At 43.2% G+C, this 27,072-nt stretch overlaps 3 protein-coding genes across 4 annotated transcripts; 2 read left to right on the top strand and 1 right to left on the bottom strand.

Moving 5' to 3' along the window:
• The first annotated feature begins 1,100 nt into the window (after positions 1 to 1,100).
• On the top strand, positions 1,101 to 8,384 carry LOC105568473 (arrestin domain-containing protein 2-like). Its single transcript, XM_012024174.1, has 8 exons — positions 1,101 to 1,393; positions 5,536 to 5,691; positions 6,119 to 6,333; positions 6,462 to 6,647; positions 6,732 to 6,940; positions 7,147 to 7,394; positions 7,687 to 7,815; positions 7,889 to 8,384. Exons 1-8 carry the CDS (start codon positions 1,276 to 1,278, stop codon positions 7,903 to 7,905), a joined length of 1,278 nt encoding a protein of 425 aa, XP_011879564.1. The 5' UTR covers positions 1,101 to 1,275; the 3' UTR covers positions 7,906 to 8,384.
• A 343-nt stretch (positions 8,385 to 8,727) lies between these two features.
• LOC105568472 (longitudinals lacking protein-like) lies at positions 8,728 to 13,263 on the bottom strand. Of its 2 annotated transcripts, none has more exons than XM_012024172.1 (4): positions 13,035 to 13,263; positions 12,250 to 12,483; positions 11,962 to 12,175; positions 8,728 to 11,574 (listed from the first exon to the last, which is right to left on the bottom strand). In XM_012024172.1, the coding sequence occupies exons 2-3, from the start codon at positions 12,436 to 12,438 to the stop codon at positions 11,981 to 11,983; spliced, it is 384 nt and encodes a 127-aa protein (XP_011879562.1). In that variant the 5' UTR covers positions 12,439 to 12,483; positions 13,035 to 13,263; the 3' UTR covers positions 8,728 to 11,574; positions 11,962 to 11,980. The 2 variants fall into 2 exon arrangements, with proteins under 2 accessions (XP_011879562.1, XP_011879563.1); XM_012024173.1 differs by lacking the exon at positions 13,035 to 13,263 and adding an exon at positions 12,841 to 12,916.
• Positions 13,264 to 21,952: 8,689 nt separating this feature from the next.
• LOC105568471 (CCAAT/enhancer-binding protein) lies at positions 21,953 to 25,637 on the top strand. The gene has a single exon (XM_012024171.1). The coding sequence runs from the start codon at positions 22,604 to 22,606 to the stop codon at positions 23,678 to 23,680; it is 1,077 nt and encodes a 358-aa protein (XP_011879561.1). The 5' UTR covers positions 21,953 to 22,603; the 3' UTR covers positions 23,681 to 25,637.
• Positions 25,638 to 27,072: the final 1,435 nt, after the last annotated feature.

The following is a 27,072-nucleotide window of genomic DNA, read 5'->3' as shown; positions in this document are numbered from 1 at the left end:
AGGCAGGCCTACAACACCTACTTCACCGTATTGTAGATTGAGTCGGCTTACGCCCTAAACAGCTTACGCCAAAAACGTTACTCCTACTCTTACTTCTTACTCCACGCTTACGCCGGTTATTGTAGACGACGCTTTAGGTAAATAAAGTAGCATGTGTGCATCGGTCTGTCAGTGACTACTTTAGTTATCTAATAAGACATGGCGGGACCCTTGCCTCACTTTTCGACTCGAAGGTAGTAGTTCGGTGGTGTATAGAAGTCTGTGGTCTTATCGGCCTATTATCTATTTTCACAGAAACAGCTGAAACTTATTGATAATATTGATAAAAATTTATTGATAAAAACTGATCTTGAATCCTCGACGATTGGTAATCTTGACGTTACTATGACGCGGTATAAAACGATGACGTAACATCGTTACATATCATGCAACCGGTTCTCCGTAATTTCCCGTCGTCGTTTCAAAGAATTACATTTTTATTTAACGGACGTCACACACTAAGTGTAATTGTAGTAAATTACACACCGAACAATGACTCACGCTTCTAACAGTTCATGGAAATCGGTTTAACGTTTCTTACGTGTGGGATTAACTTATTATTTATAACTCAAGTGCTCGTAAGTTTCACCCTTAGCGTGTTACAATTTAACAAATACGTGTTTACACTCGACATCTAACATTGTCGAAAAACTGTGCCTAAAGTCCATCTGAATTTCTCGCAGCAGATTCAAAGTGTGCATCGCGTTCGTCCGTCGTCCAATCCAAATACAAATTTTTTTATTCGTGAAAACAACGCTTTCTTTTATTCCATTACTCGCCAGAAGTGCTTTGCACGACCATTAAAATACCATCACGATACGTTCGTGCACCTAACAATTCCCATAACATACGATTGTCCTCCACCAACATTCTCAGCTTCCCGTGCGCACACGTTTCCTCCCTACGATAAAGACCAGACAGAAGACTACAACCACCCAATACAACCACCACCACCACCACTACAGAAACCACTATCGTCAAAGGTACGACATGGCACGCACCCCGATGACGTTCACAGGGGGGTGCTGATACGAACCACCCGCCCACGTCTCGACGCCTGTTGGCGTCGTTTTAGCGACGATCGGTCAGAACACGCGGTACCATCGTTGTGAGAAGACCTTTGGTCGACGAACGTCGCGGACCGGTTATAGTCAGTCGTATTCCTCACCTCGGATCGCGTTGATCGCACGAGCTCGATTCTCCTCAATAAATACCGAAATTTCGACACACCTCCGGATGCCGTCGCTCAGGACCTTCCGCATAGAGTTCGACAGGCCGGGCGCTACCTTCGCGCCCGGCGAAACCGTCACTGGCAACGTCATCGTAGACCTGGCCAGGGAGAAGACGATCCGAGGTAAATAAGCCTCCGGCACGTGGCTGGCAGACGCCAGTATCGAGCGATCAAGCCGCCCGCTCCGATGCCGTCGGCGCCGCGCGTCGCGACGACCGGGAGTGTCGGGCGCCAGCGAACGCGCTCCCATGGTGTGTGTGTGTGTGTGTGTGTGTGTGTGTGTGTGTGTGTGTGCCGCGCTCATTTGTATGCACGTGCGTAATAATGCGTATCAATGCGAAATCCAGGGCCGTGAAATGAAGGCGCTGGCTCTCGGAGCAATTTAAATGGCCCGAGTAACGAACGAGCACTTTGGAATATCGACTCTGGATTGAAGAGGCCGCGGAGACCGACGATCTCGATCCAAGATCGCTGCATAAGTGCGAATGTTAATTAGCGTCGTGACATAATCGGATTTAAAAGGCTCGAGATCTTGCAGTTTGATAAGAACGAGCAGAATTAAATGAATCCAATTACTCTAAACGAAAACGATAACTGCAACGAAAATTGACAAATGCAGACATTTCTGCTGTGTTATATGATCAATTTATAGCAATAAGATATAGTTAATTAACATGCCTCAGTTGTCGAATTGGTGAGACGCCCGCCTAGAGAGTAGAGAAGTCCGGGTTCAAACCCTGGCTGAGGTCATATTTTTCGCAATAAATTTTCTGTGCTAAAAACACGTTGCCAGTTATGGTCGATTGAAAGCTTACTTGTTGTCATGTACTGACGTCAAATCAAACGTCAAATAATTCTTGATGTTACACACTCTTGTACCCGTTTCTACCAATGCGCAGTTTAACTTTAATCTCGGTCCAACTTGCTTCGTATCTCTTTCTAGTTTTACGAATTGGAAAAAGTAATTTAAGTCGAGATTAAAATTAATCTGCATTGGCAGAAAGAGGCATTAATCGCGTAGTACCGTCAAATTCGAGGTACACGTTAAAATAAAAAGTATAAGTAATTATGAGGTATGTACATAAAAAAATAGGAGAGAAGATAGTAGAATTTTTAAGTGTAATTGAGATGCGAGTTACTTGCTGATAGAAGATATTATTCCCGGTTCAAACTCTCTACATTCTCTCTCAAACTCTCTACTCTGTACAGTTGCAAATTACAGATTCTACTCAAACTCTCTACTCTGTACATTTGTAAATTACAGAATGTGGATCAATCTTCCGTTTTATGTCTATATCGTGGGCATCCACCGACAAGACACGTTTCTGTGACATGTTTCTCCTCAAAATAAGACTCCTAATTTCGTGGTGCTATCTTCCCTCCTATTTTCGTGGATTTTTATGTACCTCATAATTACGCACAATTTTTATTTTAACGTGTACCTTCAATTTTTGGCGGTACGCGCTTAAGAGCATAGTTAATTAAATTTTAACATTTTAGAAATAGTTTCCCAAAGTTTTTGTGTTGATATATCACGACATATGTTACGTACAAGCATTTTTTAGTCTTATAACAAAGGGAATAAACTGTCGAAGACGAGGCTCCCTTTGGTTGGTTGGTTCGAATGCGCTAACTGTCCCTGTATTAATCTCTATAAAGGGCACTGCCAGCAAGAGAAACGCTCTTATCAAACACTCAGCCTGACACCATTCGGAAACCGAAACCACACGGGTGAAACATTAAACACTTTCTAAGGTCACTTCGGTATCTTACACTATGGTGAATATGCTAAAAGTGAATAGCTTTGTCAGTTTCTAACCGTCCCCTTAGAAAGAGACAAACTCACTTACTCACTTTTAGCATTTTCACCATATTGTAAGGTACAGAATTGACCCCCTAACTATGCTTGAATATTATTGACAGCAACGTTATGAGATTTCTATCCCGTCAAACCGCTTTATAAAAAGCAATTAACTACATAAAACCTGTTCTATAGGCGATTTTACGATGAGAGAAATGACAATTTGATGTACAGCGCCGTTATCGATTCCCGTTATCAGAAATGACGTTCTGACAGAGAGCAAACAAAGACACACTAAAATTATCTCGCTCTCGTGCGCACTTTATGACCGACATTATCAATTCGCACGTTGAGACTGGACGGATAATATCGGAGCACATACCAGAAACTATTTTCCAAAATTTTCTGTTATCGCTCACATACATATATTATATAACAAGTTTATAAAACGTAATTCTCACCTACGCGTTTTTAAATGCCTTGACTTCACGCAAACGTGTACTTCGCTATGTTCGTTTTCGAAGTTGTAAACAGCCTAAAAATAAATTCATCGAAAGGCGATTTTCGCGTGGCTGCCATCCACTTAGATCGCCTGAAAAGAACCGACGTATCTCGACGGGATGCACGAAACGCCAGTTTTAAGGTGGGCGATTATTTAACGTGGATACAACGTAGTCCCGTAAGTCCCAGTCTACAATAGAGATTTAAGCCCTAAGCCTTAAGAAATTGACTAATCACAGTCGCGCATTCTACTCATACTTGACCGTGATTGGCCAATTTCTTAAAGCTTAGGGCTTAAATCATCTATTGTAGACTGGGACTTACCTCCGGTCCGCAATCTTGCTTTAAGTAAGCTGTAAGCCTTAAGCCGTAAGAAATTAACCAATCACAGACATTTATTCCCCGCACTCTCACCTGTGAAATTGGTTAATTTCTTACGGCTTAAGGCTTACAGCTTACTTAAAGCAAGATTGTGGACCGGGGGTAATGTGTCATTGTCACGATAACGCGGACTGAGATTTTTTATATGCAACGTCATTGCGCGTATCAATTTTACGTTAACGTTACGGGATTACGTTGCAAGTCAGTACCCACCTTTACGTACTCTCTGAAGTTTTTGGAGTGAAAATAGAACCATGGGGTGAAATGGTCACTTTATTGGAGCAAATCTTCACTCTATTAGAATGAATATTTACTCCAATAGAGCGACTATTTTACTCCGTGGTTCCATTTTCACTCCAAAAACTTTAGAGAGTATCACCTGTAACTGTGCAAGTCCCAGTCTACAACAGATGATTTAACCCCTAAGCTTTAAGAAATTGACCAATCACGGTCAAGTATGAGTAGAATACGCGACTGTGATTAGTCAATTTCTGAAGGCTTAGAGTTTAAATCTCTATTGTAGACTCGAACCAATGCAACACGCGTCTATGCCACATGGACACGTGTTGCATAATGAGTATTATTGATATGTTTGAAATGACATTGAACTTTGTGCGAGGTAAAGTACGGTTAATGCGCAAGTCTTGCCTACACACATCGTAATCTGCGGAAAAGGTAGTGGGAATATTTTTGCTCTGGCCGGCAATGTTCTTTTAAGGGGGGAGACCAGTATAGCGGACGGAAAAATAAAGGTTTTTTCGTGAATTTTTTAAATGAAAACTATACATGTCAATCAAAACTGTGTTGTTTCTTCTTGAAGTACATCTTTTCATGTGCATTTAAAAAAAATAAAACTGAATACGTTAGTTATTTCATCCTCTAGAGCTAACGTAAGCAGGTCCTGAAAATAAAACGGAGTCAAGCTAGTTGGCAACATTCCGGCCAAACGGTTGATCTGAAATAAAAAAACCAAAAGGATTCTTAAAATATATGTTTCTGCCTATCGTTGCTCGTAGGATTTTTTTTAAATTAAAAATTGGATTTTTAAAGTACCAAAAAGGGGCTAAAAAAAGAATGAAACTTATACTTTTTTTTTCAAATGTACATATCTTTGGTAATTTTCCGAAATTCAAAAATCCCCTACGTACAACGACCAGAAACATATATTTTAAGAATCTTTTTGGTTTTTTGATTTCAGATCAACCGTTTGACCGGAATGTTGCCAACCAGCTGACTCCGTTTTATTTTCAGGACCTGCTTACGTTAGCTCTAGAGGATGAAATACCTAACGTATCCAGTTTTTTTTTAAATGCACATGAAAAGATGTACTTCAAGAAGAAACAACACAGTTTTGATTGACATGTATAGGTTTCATTTAAAAAATTCACGAAAAATTTTTTATTTTTCCGTCCGCTATACTGGTCTCCCCCCTTAAAAAGAATATGGATACGTACGTTCCTGGATATCCTGTTTTCAAGCTAATATATCATTTTCTCCGGAAATTACCAAGAGTTTTAAATTTATTAAACTTTTTAACGAAAAACATATAAAAATAAGCATACCGATATTTCTCTGATCGCAGCGCTGAAAGTGTCTATCAGGGGAGAGGCCAATGTTAGCTGGGAGAGAAGAAGGACCACCAAGGATAGCGGTGGACGCAATCAGTACCATGTTGATCATTTCCGAGCAAGCGAGCAGTATTTTAACCTGACTTATTACCTATTAGGAAGTACATCAGGTAACACACGCAAGATTAATCTATTAAAAATTAATTAGCCGCCTGAAAAATTTACACACGGAAAAAAATGCTGTTGAATTAAAAGAAATAAAGTTGCTAGAGTTAAACGTTAACGTCACGGGCTGCCACGAACATAAATAATTCGCGCAACTGTATTTGCTATGGATTTTAATTTTAAACATTCAACTACATATCCAGATTATTAAGACAACTATCTGATGTTCCTCGTTCATTAATATTGATGTTGTTTCAACGATTTTATTTCACTTACACTGATCTTGTTGATACATAATTTTTTTCCGTGTAGTACCTGTAAAAGAATATCGCAATAAAATGATTGGATATGATTGCTCGACCAATAATTAGCTGCTGGAATCGGTTCAATAGAACGTCCTTGATTTACTAACAGACAGAATCATCATTTCAGGCAATGGGGAGGTACGGATGCCAGTGGGGTTTAATAAACATCCTTTTAATTTCACACTACCCTATAATATACCGTGCAGCTTCGAACACAAGAACGGTCACATTCGATACACGACGAAGGCCGTCATCGACAGACCGTGGAGATTCGATCACGAGAGCAAAATTGCGTTTACCGTCGTCTCATCTTACGATCTGAACGCCCGCAGTCATCAGTGTGTAAGTGGCGTCGTTACGCGAAGACCCGTATTTACTCTTTGTCTCTATACCACGCGAAAATAACATCGAGCTACGAAATGAAGGTACCGCGCGACGTCGTCGAAATCGAATAATTTGTTTCTCACCAGATCGGCGTGGATGAGGAGGAGAACGAAAGTTACTGTTGTTTCTGTTTCTTCAACTTGGGTTCGATGAAGATACGTTTCAGAATACCGACGACGGGGTTCGTTCCGGGACAATCGATAGAGACTATGGTCGACCTCAACAATACCAGCAGGGTCGATGTGACAAAGATCTGCGTTAAGCTGGAACGAGTAGGTATAACCGCGTAGCTGGCGTAGCAAATTAATTTCAATCAATGCGGTAATTGTAATCTTTACTCTTTTCTATTCAAAAAGTCCTTGGAATTCCACGCGATGACACCGTACCGTAAGACCAAGACGGACAAGTCGATCGTAAAAGTGGAGCAAAACATGGGTCCATTTGGCCAGCAAGCCAACATTACGTCGCGATTACAGGTCCCGCCAATATCGCCGTCCCAATTGGAGTATTGCAATATAATAGATCAGAAATATTCCGTGCGCATTACAGTCCACGTCGCTGGAACGTACGCATACTTTTCCCCGTAGCACAGTAATAAGATAATATGCTAGACTCGCGCATGCACATACGTTACAGTTAATACTTTTTCTATTAGTTCTTAAAATGTTGAGAAATTATTTCGCAGTTACTTGCAATAAATGCTCCCGCAATATATAGAGACTCGCAATTAAATTACATTAGTGATTAAAAAGAATCTCATTTTTACGGCAGACATTGCAGCGTCACCAGGACTTACCCGATCTTGATCGGAACAATTCCGTTACAATCTACCATTACATCCGCATCCTATATGCAACCAATATCGCAGCCTACCGCTCCTGTAATGCAGTACGATTATGATCCACCACCACCGATGCCGACGTCTCCAGAATACGGACCACCGAACGTGCCCTATCCTCTACCATTAGGTTTTGCCTCTCCGAATCAGCCTGGCACGTCGACTAACCCGTGGGACATACGTGAGTGATTTTTTTCTTTGTAAACAATTTTAGAAATTTCACTCTTGAAACTAGCCGTATGTACGTCTCGGCTTTCTTACCTCACGACTAAATACCGATTTTATTTTTACTATCCCAAGTCAATTAAAGCTGCAGTAAATTAGAACCAGCAAATATTTTCATGATACTTTCGTGACATTTTCGTGTTACAGAAATTAAAATATAATTTTCGTGAGATTCGTCATAGGAATTTGATCTAATTGTAAGAATTCTTTGAAGGATATTTTTTCTTAATTATTGTTTCTTTCTCTAGCACCGCCGTCGTATGAAGAATGTATGCAAAGAGCGGATAGCATCAAAGACGAAGACGAGTCGAACTACGTGCACGGCGCCAACGAGCCCTTTGCACCAAGATACCCGGTCTTTAATTTCAATACGCCATGTAAGAAGGACACTATTTGCGTCACACGGAATCCATTTTTAATATTACAATTTCAATATTTCTTTTCCCATAGACCCACCTGAAAAATAAGCAGCAATGAAAATCCTACGCTGGAAAAGAAGCGGAAACACAAGGTGGACGGTGCACCACGCGGTACCAATTAAATTACTTCCACTCAGCGCGTTTGTGATAACGAAGAAGCAAATCGAGCAGTTCAAAACTGTTCAAGTTCGAGCTCTGATCGCTACTACCTCATATAGCATCTTGCGTGAATGTCATTCAACTTTTTTAAGTGTAAATTAATCACATATATACGTATTTTTATACTCTATCACACTCTGCTTATATAATTACAAATGTATTGTGCGGCATGTTTTATGGCAAAAGAAGACAAATTACATACAATGTACAACGAAGACTATAACTTTACGATACATAGTTTGTATGCGATGTTTGTTCACAACGATAATTAACACGTTAGAGTGTTTTTCTTGAAGGAAGATGAAGGAATAAAGAGAATATTCCACAAGGGATACGTAAAAAGGAGCAATAAAGACAGTTATGCCAAAGAAATGGCATATTTACACAATTTATTTTATATCTCAACATCATATCATAATAATCATCGTATAATAGCAAAAGTAACGTAAATAAGGAGGATTTCGAATTTCGGCTTGGAGAACAGCAGGTATAATGGAAAAAGGGAGGAAGGACGGCAGGGAGGGAGAGAAGAGAGATTCGTCCCGATAACTTGTGCAAGCTAATCGATTTGAAGTCGTGAATTTAGAGTCGTGAATGCGAGAAGTGCAACATATGGAAGTCGGAGATGGAGCGAGAAACGTAACGGAAAAGGACCACATGACGTAATAAAATTCGTAAATTTAGCGCGAACACGGTCACTTCTATATGAGATTTTTCTATTCTACAATAACTGTATTCCAAATTTACAGCATAGCAAATGTACATGATACTATTATTCACATTCAGCCACCAAATGCCCGGCAAACATATCATTGTAGGAACTGAACCCATCCATTTCGACGCTTTTTAACGCTGCTTTAAATACTGAGATTGAACGTCGGGTATCTATTACGCGAAATTGCTTTCGGATGACTGCGAAGGATGACGAAGCCTTCCGATGTCTAAAAGAAGCTCGAATAATTGAACTCTCATCCTGAATAGATGCCAGGTGTGTGCAAACTATTGTTACGTCGTAAATTTCGCTTTAACGCCGCTTGCACGAGAATGGTCCCGTTAATTATCAGAACTTATTAGGCATCGTCGACACTTGTATGGAAGTCATTTACTTTGATACAAAGTCAAGTTCCATAACACGATCTGGACTTAATCGTGCGGAATAGTTGAAAGCACTCTTACGAACGACGGGTTCTTTTTGGTGGACCATTCTTACAACCATCGGTCCGACCAGGGTGGTCTCGCGTACAATTCACAGAAACATCCGAAGCAAGATCGGCGGGAAACGGTGCGCTATGATTCGTAACATTCTGCGGTATATGATTGATCGATACGCGATCGTAGTGTCGACACGATCCTAAATCGGCATTCAGTGTCCGTTAAAAATTCACTCGTGCTAATTCGGTATATAATCCCAATGAAAATTGGAATAAGTTTCACATTAGACACAAGGACAATTAACTCGCAAGGAAAACTCACGAAACACTGGAGAAGTTTTCAATATACAGTTACAAGATACAGCAAAGTCAGGAATTACGAGCGTGGACGTATCGAGCGACAAACGTAATGAACGAAACCCCGTACTGAGTTGTCGTGAAGTAAAATTTAAAAGTGACGAAACGGGGAAATCTGAACAATACTAAAATACTTGATTAAAGAAGTGGAAAGGCATAGAACAAATTGATTTTGGTGTCCCTGACTCGATAATGTTTCCTGACTTCTTTCTTAGACTTTTCCGTGCGTCCTGATTGTTCGGGAGGGAGAAGGAACTGTGCGCTGCGACTTTACAAAAATTTACTTCGCTTATATTACAATAACCTTCCCTCAATTTAAGACATTCCTTAATATATTATTATCATAAATAAATTTGGTCTATATCGGTAATATTGTGAATACGCCGGTACAAATACTGGCAGTATTTGGTTAAGTAAAAATCATGATCACTAGAAGAGGTAACTTGTACGGGATTGATTATGGTATTACAATTCCTTTCGTATCTCGTATTTCCTTTCTTTCTGTTCTTCTTTTACATCTCGCGTGAATGCAAAAGAGCAGTATTTCAATATACCGCAAAATTGACAAAAGAGAATGATATATGTATGAACGCGCACGTTACTACTTCCAGTAAACTTGATTTGTCATTCTTTAGATGATTTGTCGGGGGTTTTTCGCAAATCTATCCACGATAGGAGCAGAGCTTTCCGATTGAGAGGCAACAAAATACATTCGTTAATTACGTTCAACAATAAAACTGCCTCGGAAACAAAATCAGCCGATCTTTATTAATTTGGGGTCGTTGAATCCGAATATGTTAATAACTGTTTATTAGTTCTAGCACATCATCTTTGATGATATAAAGGGTTGAAACGCCGCTTTTTTGGTCGACTGTAATGAAACATGATAAATGATTAGAAACGTCTCAAGGAAAGCATCTACTTTATAAAAAAAAATTTCAATTTTTGCAAATACATTTGCATTCCTGAGATAATTTTAACTTTATTAAGCGAACAAGTTTAAACACAAATTCCTGCAAATAAAGTTAAGTTATTTGTAAAAATTGGAATAGAAGATAAAAGCTCCTCTTTGTGAGACATTTTCGAATCATTTATCGTATTTCAATGTACAGTTAAAGTCGACCAAAGAAGCAGTTTCGGGGGATTTCTACCGTCTGTATCATCGAAACTAGAACTAAGACAAAATTTTTCAACAACATACTCGCCTTTAATGACTCCAAATTGATAAAGATTGGTCGATTTCGTTTCCAAGGCAGAAAATAAATTCAATTTGAAGATCAGTGCTATTCGATTAGCATCTTGGACATGATTTAGCACGACACAAATATCATTAATGCCCTATGAGATCGATTTCCTAAAGAGAAATCTCCAGAATCATATCCCCATGGCAATTTGTGAAAACGTACAATAAGACCAATATAGATTTCCATGATTACACGAGATTTTTATATTTCGACAGATGGCTGATGCACAACAAAAGTAAACGAGAGATAACGCCACTTCGTGAATAGATCTACCAAATAGAATCGATAGGGGGAGTGTTATGAGTCGGGCAGATCGGCTTGAAAAAACGAGCGTTGTAACAGGTGTTGTCAACATCTCCAACTTGATCCACCAAGACTTGCCCCAGTCAGCATGTATTGTATCTATCGCGACCCACTTATTCGCGAGGATTCGTTTTAAAAAAATAATCAATGTTGTTATTGTTGCCACAATGTGGCGTAATGGGTTCAAGACAAACATCAACATCTTTTCTCTACTTGCATGTATGTGTACATACTATCAATACAACCGTTAACATTAACTGAGAATAAGAAAAAGGCATTATTTTACATCGTCACCGCGTGTTGATCCAAGTCATGAACCGAAGGACACTGAGTGTACACGCAGTGTTTTAATCTTTTTTTTTTACATATGTCTCTATATATTTATAATGTAGGTAGTGTCGTGTGTCCATGATGTGTCGTGTGTATGTGTGTGTGTGTATGTGTTTTGCTCAATCACTTTACATTATTACACTGTTTTTTCAGTCCAAACACTTTTCAAATACCTGCAAAGGAAAATTCACATTTTTGCCCCATTTGCATTTTTAAACACGACAAACAAACCTTACATCATAGAACTATGATATGGTTTTCATCGAATTTGTTACGTATGTGACATCCGCGAGTGAATCAGTAGAGTTCATGTACATTACTTGCCCCAAGAATATAAATAGATTTTTGCACAATCAATAACCGAACAACGAACTCTCATGCGGCGCATAGGCTCCAAAATCAATAATGTTACCAAAGAATTGTTGCCGCCATTGATCCGTTTTTCTTCCTCAAATTTCTAAATATCTTTTTAATTTAATTTAATTGAGAACAGAAAAGTCACGCGATAAAGATCATTGGCAAATTCGACTAAGATTAAGCAAATTTAGTAAAAAGCATACCGTATTTACGTGCGTGTCTTTAACCTTCTCTCTTAATGGCACCGGGAGCTTCAGCTAGTCCTTTAACTTTAAGCCGGTCTGCTGTTTTGAGAAACGCTGGCAGCTGATCTTGCGAAACGTTCACCTCGCCCGCGTACATGAATTCTAGGATGGCTTGTAGATGGCTGTACGCAACGTCCTTTAGAATTATAATTGGATGTTTGGACGGATTTTCCTGCCGAGGGAGAAACTTGTTTAGCCGCACGGTCAACCGAACAAGACGACAACAAGGGCATGGTTGATACACACCTCTAATAAGGATTTGAAGTAAGGACTACAGGCGGACAAGACCATTTTATGCGCTTTGCAAGTCTGACCGTCGCAAGCCAGTGTCACATCCGTGAAGCTTTTCTCATCTCGCAGGTGTTTGAACGACGACACCATGTTCGACTGGAAGTCATTCCACTTGAGAAAAAACTGCTGTTGCTCTCCCGCCATTGTGAATGCTGGAATCGCCCTATAACTCTTGCGTGATTGTGCAGTCTGCAAACAACGTTACAATGGGATATCAGTCAACCTGACAAGCGCGTTCGCGTGCGTTGGCGCGAGGCGGAAATCGAGGGGGGTAAAGACCGACTAGGCGGGAACGGGAGGCCAAGTGGCAGACGTAGCGCGGTGGTGAATGAAAAAAAGTATAGCCGAGAGACGCGCTCGCGGGAGCACGCGGTACGGGGTGCTCCGCGGGTTCGGGGAGGCGCGCGCGAGGAGCCTTTGTAGGTTAAGCCGAAGGATGTCGCGCGGCGAGCGCGAGGCAACGGGACGCGGTGGGCGCGAGGTCGGCCGAGCCTCGTCGGCGCGAGGTCGAGCGTGTCGCGTCTCGCGACGAGCGGACGCGCTTGCCGTGTGTCGGGCCGAACGCCAGGGTTCGGCGTTGGAGACCGTCGCCGTCGTCACGACATCGCGACGCGCGTGCACGCGATCGAGAGCGGCGCGCACACAACACACGGCACACAGCCAGGCCAGGCCAGGCCACACACGAGACAGGCGGGATGAGACCGCGGGGACGAGCTCCGCCGCGCGCGCGGACTCCTTACTTCGCGCCGTCGACGGGCCGGCGAATCCTGGACGAGGCGACGACGTGGCTGACGACACCAGCAACCCTGCCGCGAGGGAGAACGCGAAAAGTTGATATACGTAGCGCCAAAAACTTTTTGCGCGACCACCACGAATTTTTTGTTGTTGGCTAATATCACGGCGAGGAAATTCGGCTAGACTCGAGTCTTTCCGGCGGACCGTGTACGCTACGCGGGACCGACCGTAGACGTCTCGCGAGCGCGACCATCAGATGGCGCGACCGGCACGATCGCGCGCCCGCAGTCGCCGTCAGTTCCCGTTGGTTCCCGTGGTCCGAGGCAGAGAGAAGCCCGATATTAATCAAATATTAATAACGGCTTCGTTCGAGAATAGGTAATGACTGGTCTCCTCGTCACTCAATCTTTTCCCTCATCCGCGTTCGATTGTTAAAACAGGTATTGTATTATCGCTCGTGAACGTATCGAAAGTAATCATTTATACGTGTAATTCCCTTATCGCATTTTCTCTTCAAATCACGCGTGATATTCATCTCGACGAATCACCGTAGAAATCAACGATATGATTACGGATCGCGACATTGATGAATGTTAATATCTCTCGTACGAGACGATCGAGATTCTCGTAGGAAATGATCGCGTTACGGCGAGCGACGCGAAGACACGCGAAACTTCGGCCTCGCTTGACTGAAGTGGTCAATATTGGCCACTTTGATGGGGTACCTAAGTACCCAGTGAGAAATTATTCGTCGATCGACGTCGAAATAATGGGCTTGTTTTCTGTTCCTGCACTGGTGAACTAGTGCAATAAATTGGAGTAAGACAAGTATATTTTTTTCTCATTCTAGCTTACTGCACTAGTTCATCAGTGCAGGAACAGAAAACAAGCCCAATGTCGAATCGACATCGACACCGTCGGATTGACGTCGACGTCAATCGATGAAACATTGTACGAAATAAGTTGATTTCTTCTTATTTGCTAAAAATACGGGTGGGTTATATCCTTATCTCCTTTACACATTCTCGCGTATGTGCAAGATTAAAAAGACCCTTATTAAATCCCTATTCAATCGCGCGCGTATAATCCCAAATTGGACCTCTTATATGAATCGCGTCGCGGTTTTAACGAAAGTTGAAGCGCGGATAGGACTGTAAGGTACAGCGGAATACGGGTAGGTAGGTAGGGATTCGGGTAGGCACGGACAGAGGGACATAACTCGATAATGTTGGCCAATGTACTGTCAATGTAAACGCAATACTGTGCAATTATTGGCACGCAATATTGGCATTACATTAGTATTTGTTCTATATTCAACATTACAATTTTATTGGACAATCTTGGCCAATATAGTTTCAATATCAATCCAATGTTATAATAAATAATCATCTAGGTGCAACATCAGTAGTATATTGGCATTTATTTTATAACCAATTATATTGGCGTTACAATGAGAAAATATTGGCCAATGCACTCTCAACATAATCCAATGTTAGCCAGAATACCTAATAAATTATACTACTATAAGGGAGGCGTTAATGCGCAAAGGCGAGGCCTAATACGATTTGTGGAGATTTAAAAAATATATATAAAGTAACTATTAAATTAGTTATCGAAAAAATGTAACTGAGTTAAGTTACAGTTACAGATGGAGAGAAAGTAACAAAGTTAAGTTAGAGTTACCAAAAAGAAGTAACTGTAACTTCGTTACAAGTTAACGAGTTACTTGCCAACCCTGCAAAAGTGTTCCTACGAATGTCGCCCTTTTTAGCACAGTAACAACCTTCATGGCAACTGATATTGATCGACCACTTTGACAGCTACAACACTATAAAGTTACAAATTTTTACTTGAAGTATTTTTAACGAAAAATCTATAACTCCGTTTTTATCGACATTTCATACATATAGCACGGAACACAACCAAAACGGGCACATCCGCGTTATCCGCTTAGCCCAAACGTGAACATTGGCTAAGTAGTTCATGTCCACGTTTTCAATGTCTTCAGAGGGTGTAACGCATTCGAGGATCATATGTAAAGCCGGGCCGAGGCAGCTCTCAAGCTTCTCTCTCTTCGAGGTGCTCCGAGATCTCCGGATCACGGTTGCGGGACTATTTTCCCTCGGATATCTTTTTTACCGACGCAGTTAAATGTAGTTTTTGCGCAGCTTTTATGCACAAAATAATACCAGGATAAGTTGCTAACCGCGTAGAAAAACATTTTCATACTTAAAACACTCGGTTCAGAAGCCTAATAAAAAAAAATTGGTATTTGAAATTTCAAATATAACAAGAATTCTACGAATTGAAATTTTTGAATATCAATATCTTTTTTATTACAAAACCTCTGAACTGAGTGTTTTAAGTATGAAAATATCCTAGTATTATTTTGTGCATAAAAGCCAATAAAAAGAATTATAAGCACAAAAACTATATTTGACTGTGTCGGTAAAAAAGATGGCTGAAGAATCCTCTTAATTGATACGCTATACTTCTCTTTGTGGTGCGATATTATTGTATGCATGTATTAACTTGGACTATTCAGCGCGTAAAATAATCTACTATAGAATATTATACATATACGAGGGTGAGTAAAAAATTATCCGCACTTTTCGTTCTACAATTTATTTACATTAACTCCTATTTTTGTGTAAATAAATTGTAGAATGAAAAGTGCGAAAACTTTTTGACTCACCCTCGTATGTTCTATTATATCCACTCATTGTCAAATAACATTTTTTTTTTAGTTTACCCTTTTATGGGAACGCTTTTCAACCGTTACGTTATATCAGCGTATTATTTCTAAAAATTCTTGAAATTCATTGTGTTTAATTGCAAACACTGAATCCAATACTAGGCACTTCAGGTGCTGAATCTTTGTAAATTTTCCCTGACGGAAAATATGCGGGACGAGGGTCGGGATCGAACCGAGGACCCCTGCTATTACTAATCACTCGTGTTAGCGCAGAGCTACACGTCATCCCATTGTCATGAAATAACACGCATGTCTACAAATTGTTTTTCAAGAGTTTTCTAAAAGATGTCTTAAGCTTTGTGTCCACGATGCTAGAAATTCCCAGATAGCACAAGACACTCCTATAAACATTTGAAGAAGATTCTTCTAGAATATTTGGAATACTCCATAGATCATTCTTATATATTTATCTTATGTTCGTAGAACATTCGACTGGCACTATCTATAAATCTTTTTCAAATGTAAATAGAATAATCTATCGAATATAGCGTGTCGGTTATATATGAGCGCAGGTTTCACTGCCTTTTGCATAAGATAATTGTATTACACAATAAACAACGTGCAATACATAAACTCGATGAATATTCAAAAATTATTCTGAACGAGTATTCCAAGACATTCTCGACGAATATTCTAAAAACGTTCTTCTTTGTTATGAATATACGATTTCTAATTAGAATAATCTAGCTATATACTTTTATAATATTCGATTGTGATATTTTGAAATTAAGATTATTTGCACTCCAAAAGATTATTCACAGAACTATGTGTGCTATCAGGGTTGATCCGAGGTCTCGAGTCAAGAGACGTGCAGCCAATCAATTGCAGTTTTTCTGTAAAAGATGCAAGTTGATTGGCTACAATATGTCTCGGAACTAGAACTTGGACCAAGTTCCTAGCATCGTGGACACGAGGCTTTAAAGGTGTCTTTTTAGCATGTATGCCGCCTGGGATCCTATTGTTTAGTTTTTACGTAAGAATTTTCTTTTATTGCACTTTATATATTTAGCTTTAGTTACTTCTCCCACTCTCACGAGACTATCATACAAATGTAATGTATCACAAGTACGGCTGTTCTCGACGTTTTTTTATTTAAAAAAAATGCGGGATCGTAAGGGTGTCGTTGCGATTGCGAGTCGACATTTAAAGACACGGCACGCGAAACTATTTTTCCTACTGGATTGCAGGATCCTGCAGAGTTTTAGATCAGATGACTTGAGGCTAAATCCAGATTGGCTCTCGTAAGCAATACAGTAGGACAAATAGTATCGAGTGTCGTTGGCTTAAATAATCGATAAGCACCTCTCTCACTCCGATTTCTCAAGCTTTTAAACGAAAGAGTTCTTAAAATTAAATAAAACTCGATCTCTTTCCTATTTTGGAGGCAGAACTACATGGAAGCGAAGAGTTGATTAAGTTTAACTAGCGTTTTTAAAACCCGCTTCTTATTTGACTGTTAAATATTACTATCGTACTTAAAATTCATTTAGCACTCAATTGTTTGCCGATATGTGAATATTTATAAACGCCAAGATTCGTTTTATCGTATAAATTTACAGAAATTGTTAAAATGTTAAACTGGAATAAATTACAGTGATATTTTAATGCCAACGGTAACAGAACATTGCAAGAAGGATACAATTTACCAGTTCTGCAATACGTAACGGAGTATACACATTACTTTGCTAAAATATTACTATATGAATAATTAATTATTAATAATTCATCGGGAAGTAAGTGGTTTGATGCGTTCTTACATGAAAAATATACTAAACAAGAATCGTTTGCATTTGGAAAGAGGAGAAATTGGAAATAGAATAAAATAAAAGAAGCTAAAAGAGAGGAACTGATGGAAAATAACGTTTACAGATCTCTTATTCCCGTTTCATCATCCGTTATTACATAATACACACGACGATGCACACATATATACGACACGAATTAGAGCGCGCGAGTCGCTTAATTAGTCGATCCGCGAAGGGATGTTAATTCGATCTAATCTCCGTGTCAATCGCGCGCAAGAGTCGCTTCTGGTATGTTTTCCTTTTTTTTTTTCGTGCCCTGATAAGCGACAAGAGTATCGCGACGCAAGCGATATGCAGAAACTCGTCGTTCAATCCGGACGATCAATGTACGTCAGCGTGCGTTGATTCGTAGATCAACGCACGCCTAACTACGCTGCGCGCACATTCAGATAAAAAATCTCGCGTTGATAAACAATCAAAACATGACGCAACAATGATTCGTCTATTCGTGAGGACGCGAAACTGTTTGTCGGGCTCGAGCGCGACACATTTCGCGCGGAAAATCCCACCGGTTGTAACCTACAAGTATTATTCACCCGGGATCAAACAATTTGGTCAGTGATTTGATAATGATACTGGAAGAGGATAAACATAAAAAAAAATCATCAAAATAGCATAAAAAAAATTACATCAACCCATGCAACTTAAGGATGTCTTAAAGATGTCTCTTATTGTTAGACATGCGTGCTGTATGGGAAGAATTATTTGAGGACAGTACATGACTAACAATAATTAAACTTTCAATCGACCATAACTGGCAACGTGTTTTTAACACAGAAAATTTAATTTAAAAAATCTGTAAAATTCCAGAGAGTTTCGGTTAAAACGAGGATAAACATTTTAAAACTACGACGGGGCGATAAACCGCGATGAACTTTGAGAAATAAATAAGGAAGTATGAAACTTGTTCTGAATTCATAAAAACGACCGTAGAACCCGGAAATGGAGAAATGTAGTCAAAATGTGATCTAATTCGATGCGAGGCGCGTTAATGCCTCATCATAAATGTTGATTAAAGCTTCGCGAACAGTCTGCGGTCGTACAATTCTTTTGCGGATGTATTTTATTATTGCCATTCAATAGCCCTCGGATATTTGTATGACTCATTCGCAGAATGAGTGCTTCGAGTAATTAAAGCGCGATATTTGACGGCAATGGAAATTGTTTCTCGAAATAGGCAACAATCTCGACAGGAGGCAGCGGCAGAAGATTCGAAATTAATTACTGCTGATTGCGCAATGTCGTGTAAACGATGACACTTTCATGCGGCGGAGAGTTCTAGAAATGTGAACACCGTGCGTGTCGCGATAGGCGCCGTATGGCGCGTACACTGAGAAAAAAAGTTGTCGATATTAAATATGTTTAGTTGACAATATTTCTTTAATCTAAATATATATCAACTAACAAGAATTCATCAATGTCGCCAGCGATAATTAACAACGTCAGTGTTTTTTCTTGACCATACCTGGCATTTTTAACAATACAGAAAATTTATTGCGAAAACTATTATCTCAGCGAGGATTTAAACCTGGACCTACCTGTATTCTAGGCGGGCGTCTCTAGGAGTATAGGGAGATCCAGGTTTAAACCCTGAGGTAATATTTCTCGCAATAAATTTTCGGTATTGTTAAAAATGCCAGGCATGGTCAATAAAACACTGACGTTGTTACGAGAATCCTAAAGTCATCTGTTTTACCGACACATTCGAATATAGTTTTTGCGCTGGTAAATCTTTTTACGCACAAAATAATGACAGGATAAGTTGCGTTCCGCATAGCAGAACATTTTCATACTTAAAACACTCAGGTCAGAAGTCTAATGAAAAAGATATTGATATTTGAAGTTTGAAATTTTTTAATTGTGAGAAATTTGAAATTGGCTTTATAAAATTGCAAAACTCTTCCGCGCAATTATAGTACGCATAAAAACAAAGCGGGGGGTTTACGAATTTATATAAAGAACAAAGGGAAATAAAAAATGTCGCTTTATAAGTAATTGTGGCTAGGTTAGGGTTAGGTTAGGTAACAGCTTCACATGCTGATATTTTCAATCTCCCTTCGTTCTTTTCACATTTCCGAAATTTATCATAAAACGTCGGACAATCTTTCTGATCACGACTGTACAAAGTCAAGTCACATTGCGATGCACGTTGCAGTAACACAAAGTCAATGACAACTAGACGTACACTAGGAATCACTGATGCCTTCCCATATAAATTCAGGCACAAATAGAACACATGTACGTTTTCCATGTATGTATATGCAAAATACAGGGTCGGAAGTTACTTTATAAAAGTATCTAATTACAATTACAGTTTTAAAATGTAACTAGTTAAAGTTACAAGTTACCAATTCTGAAAAGTACAATAACGCGTACAGTTACAGTTAGTCAAAGAGTAACGAATCGTTACCTTGGAGTTACTTTCTTGCAATGAAAATAAAAATATTAAATCTGCGTTTGAATTGTAAAGTGTCGATAAAAACGTTTATGAGCAAATGCAAGACCTAATGCGATCTGCGGAGGTTTAAAAAATATATAAAGTAACTATTAATATAACTATATTAAATTAGTTACTAGTTATCGAAAAAAATGTAACTGAGTTAAGTTACAGTTACAGACGGAGAGAAAGTAACGAAGTTAAGTTAGAGTTACCAAAAAAAGTAACTGTAACTGCAACTCTGTTACAAGTAACGAGTTATTTCCCAACCCTGGCAAAATGTATAAATGTGTTGATATGTGCGAACTTCATGTGGGAAGGCATCGGCGATTCCTAGTGTACAGTGATGGACAGAATGGTTGCAACACTTTTTTTTAGACTGTGTTCCAAATAGAGTCCCTCTAATCAGAGTCTGGTCAACGGGCAGTTTCAGCAAAATGACATGAGAGAGAGCGAGAGCGAGAGAGAGAGAGAGAGAGAGAGAGAGAGAGAGAGAGAGAGAGATTGATTGATTGATTGATTGATTTAATTTTATTACTGTACAATATGTTGTACAAAGTACACGTTTGACAAAATTTGTCGGCAAAGAATAAGCAGAAAGAAAAGAATAAAGTAGAACAAGAATACATTAAGTAGCAAAGAATTGAGATAAGAAACAGTACAATAGCGTTAGCAATAACAAGCAATTTCACACAGCAAGAACATAAAATGTGATACAGTAAAGAGAGAGAGAGAGAGAGAGAGAAATCTATTCCCTCTCACTCTACATACGCATACGCGTCGTCATATCATTTTACCGAAATTGGCCTGTTGGCCAGATTCTTATTAGAGGGATTATAGTTCCAAAATCTTCTCCGAGGAATATTTTACTCGATGGTGATTCCGAAACCATTTCGAGCGTTTTCAATCTATTTTACGAGTAAACGTTTCCTCAGAGAAAATATTTTTTAAAACCTGTAAACCTGAATCTAAACGCGCGTTGCCACACTCGCTAAGAACAAAGTATCGCAACCATTCTGTCCATCACTGTACCTAGGTGTCTGGGATTAGTGTCTAAAGGCCTGTGTCCACGATGCTAGAGCTCGTGTGTCCAACGTGGACACAGGCCTTAATTGAAATTCGATTGTTATCGATTCGGACAATTTATGGAGCGGCCGACAACCCAAGTGATTCAACCGCGATGAACCGCGGGCGCTAATTATTCGAGCGGGAAAATCCGCGCACCGGTCGCATAAATAAGAGGAAGCCTACCTCCCGTACGCATCGGAGAACTTGGGCGCCGGAAAACTTTTTCCGCCGCGCGGAGCCGTGACGGGACCGGACGGCGTGTCAGGGCATGAGGGATGGCGAGAAAACGAAGAAAAGAGAGGGGAAAAAATGCCGTGACGCTCGAGGGGACCGGCGCGGAGTGAAGGGGAATGGAAAAAAAAAGAGACGGCCGAAATGCGTCGGAAACGGAGAGAGAAATGCGGGGCGGAGAGGGGAGGAAAGGATAGAAATCGGAGAGGAGAGCGAGAGGAAGAGAGAGGCGTGCGCGGATAACGAACGGGAAAAACGAGAATGAGAGAGTACGAGAGAAAGAAGGAAAACGGGGCCCGCAGGAGGACAAGGAACGGGGGGGGGAGCTGACTCGTGAGCGAGCGCTGCGACGAGAGGAGGAGGAGGAGGAGGAGGAGCGCGGCGGACGCTCCGCGGTCGGTCCCTCCGAGAGAGGACCACTCGCGCGAGCGAGAGCGAGAGCGAGCGAGAGCGAGAGGGATGGAGGGAGGAGGGAGAGGGAAGGAGAGAGAGCGAAAGAGAGAGGAGGCGAGTGCGGAGCGGAGGGAAGCGCGCAACATCGCGGGCGCAAGCGCAATGAGGCGCGGATCGGCTCGCGGCGTGCGCCACATTGAAAGCTTGCGACATGCCGCCGAGGCGCTCAGTCGCGCGCCAACTCTCGAGTGGGTACGTTGTCGTTGTCTCTGTCGTCGTCGTCGCCGCATCAAGTTGTCTCGCTATCGAGCATCCACGAGTAGCGCGGTCCTTCCGCGTGTATCCCGAGTGGGCCAAGATCAGAAGCACGCGGCAAGCGTATTACGACTGTGCGCGCGTGGGCCGCGGTTGACGCGCGGAGCAGACGACGGGAGTCGGGATAACGAGATAACATTTCGTCGGGACGGGAAGACGCGTGACTCGGTCGTCCTCGAGGTCTCGGAATATATAGAATCCGGGGGACCATCGAGCAAGTACTTGGAACAGTGTCAAAAATCGCGACGCCGCGCGCCTCCGAGGGGACGAGGGGCCCGTTGGTTTGTCCATGACGGTGACGGTGTGACACGCGGGACGGTTGGTATCTACTCGCCGAGAAAAAGCACTCACCTCGTCTCCCGCCGGCTCGTCTCGGACGACGTAGTACGCACTACGACGGCCGAAGGGGAGGGAGTCGGAGTAGCCGAAGGCAGCGGCTAGCGAAGGCGCGACGCGCAGATCGGCGATTTTCTACGCACAAACGGCGGACGGACATTGACGTGGTGGACAGGTGGTGGTCGCGGCGCCAAGTCGCGAAGGGATTCCCCGTCTGTGATGTGCGAGTGAGCGATGGAGTCACCAGTCATGTACGATTCGGCGGCCCACCAGGCTCAGGCCCAGGGCACGGCTGAGCTGAAGAAGGCCCAGGTGCTCAACAACAACACCAGCAACCAGAACAACAACGCCGTGACGAACAACAATTCCGCGCTGCAGATCAACCACAATCACAATCATCAGCAGCAGCAGCAGCAGCAGCAGCAGCAGCAGCAGCAGAACAGCGCGGTGGTGAAGCAGGTCTCCGGCAGCAAGGCGAGCTTGCACCAGCAGTACGCCGAGCATTGCGCCGCCGCCGGCGAGCTGACCGATCTCAATGCCCCGGAGATCTCGCTGGATCTCCAGAACCTGATCGACGACAACCAGTTCGGCGACGGTCTGCTGGACATGCTCGGCACCAACAACGCCATCAAGCACGTCAGGACGGGCGGTTATCCGCGCACGACGCTCGCCTACATGCCGCAGCCGGTGCACAGCGGCGCGACCTACCATCAGAGCAGCAACAGCTGCAGCGACAGCAACAGCTCGAGCTCGGAGTCGCCCAGCATCAAGGAGGAGCCGCTGGACCCGGCGGACTACAGACGCCACTGCCCCCAGTATCCGCCCGCCGGCTACAGCCCGGTGACGAACAACCCGTTCGCCAACGGCGGCCAGACCTTCACCACCTTGACGCCGTCCACGATATCGGCCGGCCACCCGGGCGCGCCGGTCCACCAGCAGCCGCCGCGGGGCGGCCCGATCAAGGGCCCGGTGATGGCCCATCAGCATCACACCGCCGCGAACGTCGCCAGGAAGCAGACCAAGTCCATCGACAAGGCGAGCGACGAGTACAGGCGGCGGCGGGAGAGGAATAACATCGCCGTGAGGAAGAGCCGCGAGAAGGCGAAGGTGCGATCGCGCGAGACCGAGGAGAAGGTCAAGCTGCTGGTGAAAGACAACGATCTACTCAAGAAGCGGATCGAGCTGCTCAACGAGGAGCTCAACGTCCTCAGGTCGCTCTTCAGCAGCGTCGGCGTCGTGCCCGAGCAGCTCCACCGCGAGATCTCCAGGCACCTCGACCAGTTCCAGCAGCACGCGGTCGGGCCCATGTAGCAGCGACCGCAGCAGTGCACAGACATTGCCGCGCAATTCGAGATGACACCGTCGACTTTCGACGTTGACTCGTGTCCCCGGGCTATCAAGTCGCTCCGATTGTGAGACCAAGTTAGTCGCGTCTTCCGCATCCTCCCGCGTACCTCCTCCCCCCCCGCGACGTTGCGCGCATCACCGTAGGAGAGGTCGTCTTTCGTCCTCCCTGTCTCCTCCCTCCCGCTCTTGCTCGTTTTCCTCCTTACTACGTCGTCCTTTGTATCTCACTCGGCTCGGAGCGCGCGACGCGAGCGCACGTGCGTGCGTGCGTGCGTGCGTGCGTCGTCGCGCAAAGAGCCGCGAAGGCGCGAGCGTGGGAGGGAGGAAGAGGGAGTCAACGAGTCGCGTAGGAGGGCGAGCGAGAGGCGCGAGCTTGCGTCGCCTGGAGCAACGCGGTCGGCGTCGTTCACGTAAGAACATTTCGTTGAACGAGAAGTGCTTATGCCCGCGGGACGAGCGGCTCTTCGCTCCAGACTGTGCCGCTTGGACACTTGAGAAATGAATGAAGCGAAAGGGAGGCGAACATCGATGAATGAACATGATAGATCGTGCAGAATCAATCGCGTGACCCGCGAGCCGAGCCGGCGCGCTGCGATTTTCCGAAATGACGCCGGGAATCGACGAAGCACGCGAGAAAGACGGGTCCGATCCTTTTCTCTCTCATTTACCGTACTTTGTCATTCGCGTTACTGCCTTTTAGCACCTTACTTCCTTAGTACCGTCGTTCTTTCAGTCAGCACTCGCGGTTTAAGACTCGGACGTTCCGTCGATTTCTCCGAAAGCCGTCGCGCCCCTGTCGGTGGCGCGCGAAAAATCGCAACGCGAGGGGCCCCGAGTGCCCCGACATCTCGAACAAATCGTGCCTCGACGGTGATTCACGCGAGGGAACTCTCACTTTTAGCTGTATACTATATTTCGTACTACACATAAACAAAAAAACACGCCTAACACACGTCCAACGCGAAAGACACGTATACACGGCGCTGTATTTAGATTCGGTTCTTAGATAACGTTAAATTAATGAGAAAGAAACCCTAGGTTATCACTGTCCGATTACCGAGTACCTAAAAAAGAAAGAAAGTCACATCGAGACACGGCGATCCGATCGACGTGGCTCGCATCAACCGAGGTGTCCATCTTCTCTCGATACGTATTCGCTACCGTGCTTCGTCGTATTCGACGAAGTCACGGCGAAGCAACACCGCCGAGCACTTTACCCACGCTCTTGTATTATAGTTCTAATTAATTTTATTATTATATTTGAGATGTATGTACATAAAAAGCTAATATATTTTGTTAGAAGAGAAGCAGAGAGAAAGAGAGAGAGAGAGTATGTGAGAGAGAAACGGCCGGGAAGACTGGAGAACCGAGTGGGATTGTATGTACGCACACGCACACGTGACACGTGACATCGCGTGCGCGAATGCGTCGGGAGAGACGAACTGTTGTAATTGCATATTTTATTTTATTAGCGGCGAGAGTGAAACCGACAAGAGAGAGAGAGAGCGAGCGAGAGAGAGAGAAAGAAAGAGACAGGCGGAAGAGTCAGAGAATCGTACGTGTGAATGGTGTGTGCAGTCGCATGAAGCAGGTTTCATCTTCGCGATGTCAAGCTTGCACGCAAGTCCGATGCCAGCGACAACAAACAGCGGTCGGGCCGGTCCGCGCAGTGCGCATCGTTACTTTGCGAGCGATTTAATTATTTGCGCAGCGCAAGACGTACCGCCGCATGCGACTGGTGTGAATGCGAGAGAGAAAGAGAGGGAGAGGAAGGGCGAGAGAGAGAGAGAGAAAGAGAGATAGGTGTAACGCACGCGTGCCTTTGGTTGTATGATTGACGCATGACGTTAGGGTACGAAATTACCTGTCACGGTTGTCTTCTTGTCTATGCACAAATATATTTTGATATGAAACGTACATACACAGACGCGCCTGCCTCTGTTTCTTCCCTTATCTCTGCGCGTGTCTCCCTACCCGCGCGTGAATTTAATTCCTCGTGACGTGCTCGAGTCTTCGATGCACAAAGCTGCTTTTCCACGACTGATAACGCTCGCGCGAGCGTAATCCCGGAATTTGAAGAACTTTTCCGTTACCGTCGGCGCGTCGTGCTCTACGCCACGAGCGCAAATTCATCGCACACGCTCACATTTATTCACTTCGCGCGATACGCTGGTGCAGAGATATCAGCTTTTGGTCGGTCTCAATTGCGGATCATTGAGCGTCACGTCTCGTCCTTGAGGGATTCCTCATAGAATGCATCCGAGAGTAACATAGTCACAGAGCTGAAACAAAACGTACAGTTATCACTTTACCAACTGCCTGTACTAGTATCTCGTAAATTTTTTGCCAGTCATTTTTATATGTATACAACGAGACTCGCGAGCGAAGGAGATAAATTCATTCAAAACTACGCTGCGCTTGGGGAAAAAATTGTATCGTAAGTTAATATTGAAAAATTAAGCAAGTCACGTTATAAAGTCAACCACTCGTGCAGGTGCTTAAAAAAAAAGTAAGGCTCCAGCCTCAAAAAGTATCACGAGATAAGGAAACGAACTCGTGGTCGTTATCGCCTGATAACGCTCTGACCTGAGATTAACGTCACGTGTGCGGTCAAGGCAAGAGCGAGTGGGGATATTTCCCGTCGAAGGGATATTTCCACGAGACTCGAGATAGCCAGGCGTTGATCCGCCGGCACTCGCGCACCTAACACAGAGTGGACGTACGACAAGTACGAGCGCAGGAATGGCGCGCGAATCCATCGCGGCGAGTGAGTCACGAGATAAGTTTGTTGTTAGTCAGATTAAATAGATTAGCACCATTGTGACGAGCGTGACGCGCGTTGTAGCGAGCCCCGCGGAACAGGATACGGCGCTCCACGCGTGTATACGCGCGAAGCGCACGTGCCCGCGTCTCGAATTGCGCGCACGCACGGACGATGCGCGCGAGACGCGCGAGGGAAACGCATCGCGCGCGTGGCGTAATTGGCGAGACGAGTTTTTCACGTCGCGACGCGAGAGCCGGCGATGTCAAGTGTAACATTTTGCCTGTATCGATTGAGAATTAATTTAACTGGACGAAACTGATACGAAAGTTGAACGGAGACCGCCTGAGGCCCGGTTTCACCAGCTTAACTTGAAGCTTTTGGCTCGATTCAACCCTTGTCGCTTACCGACCGTTTCCTTAGGACGAGTTTTACAAACGTCGGTTAACTACTAGCCGAAAGTTAATTGACTCTCTGTCTCTTCTTAGATAATAGGATAGAAAAATATAGGGAGTTGACTGAACTCTGGTTAACAGTTAACCGACGTTTGTGAAACTGACCCTTAAGGCCTGTGTCCATGATGCTAGAACTTGGT

The sequence above is a fragment of the Vollenhovia emeryi genome, unplaced genomic scaffold, assembly GCF_000949405.1.
Source record: "Vollenhovia emeryi isolate VEMERY1.0 unplaced genomic scaffold, V.emery_V1.0 DF939129.1, whole genome shotgun sequence".
Taxonomy (NCBI): Eukaryota; Metazoa; Arthropoda; class Insecta; order Hymenoptera; family Formicidae; genus Vollenhovia; species Vollenhovia emeryi.
This window is presented reverse-complemented; position numbering and strand designations above follow the sequence as displayed.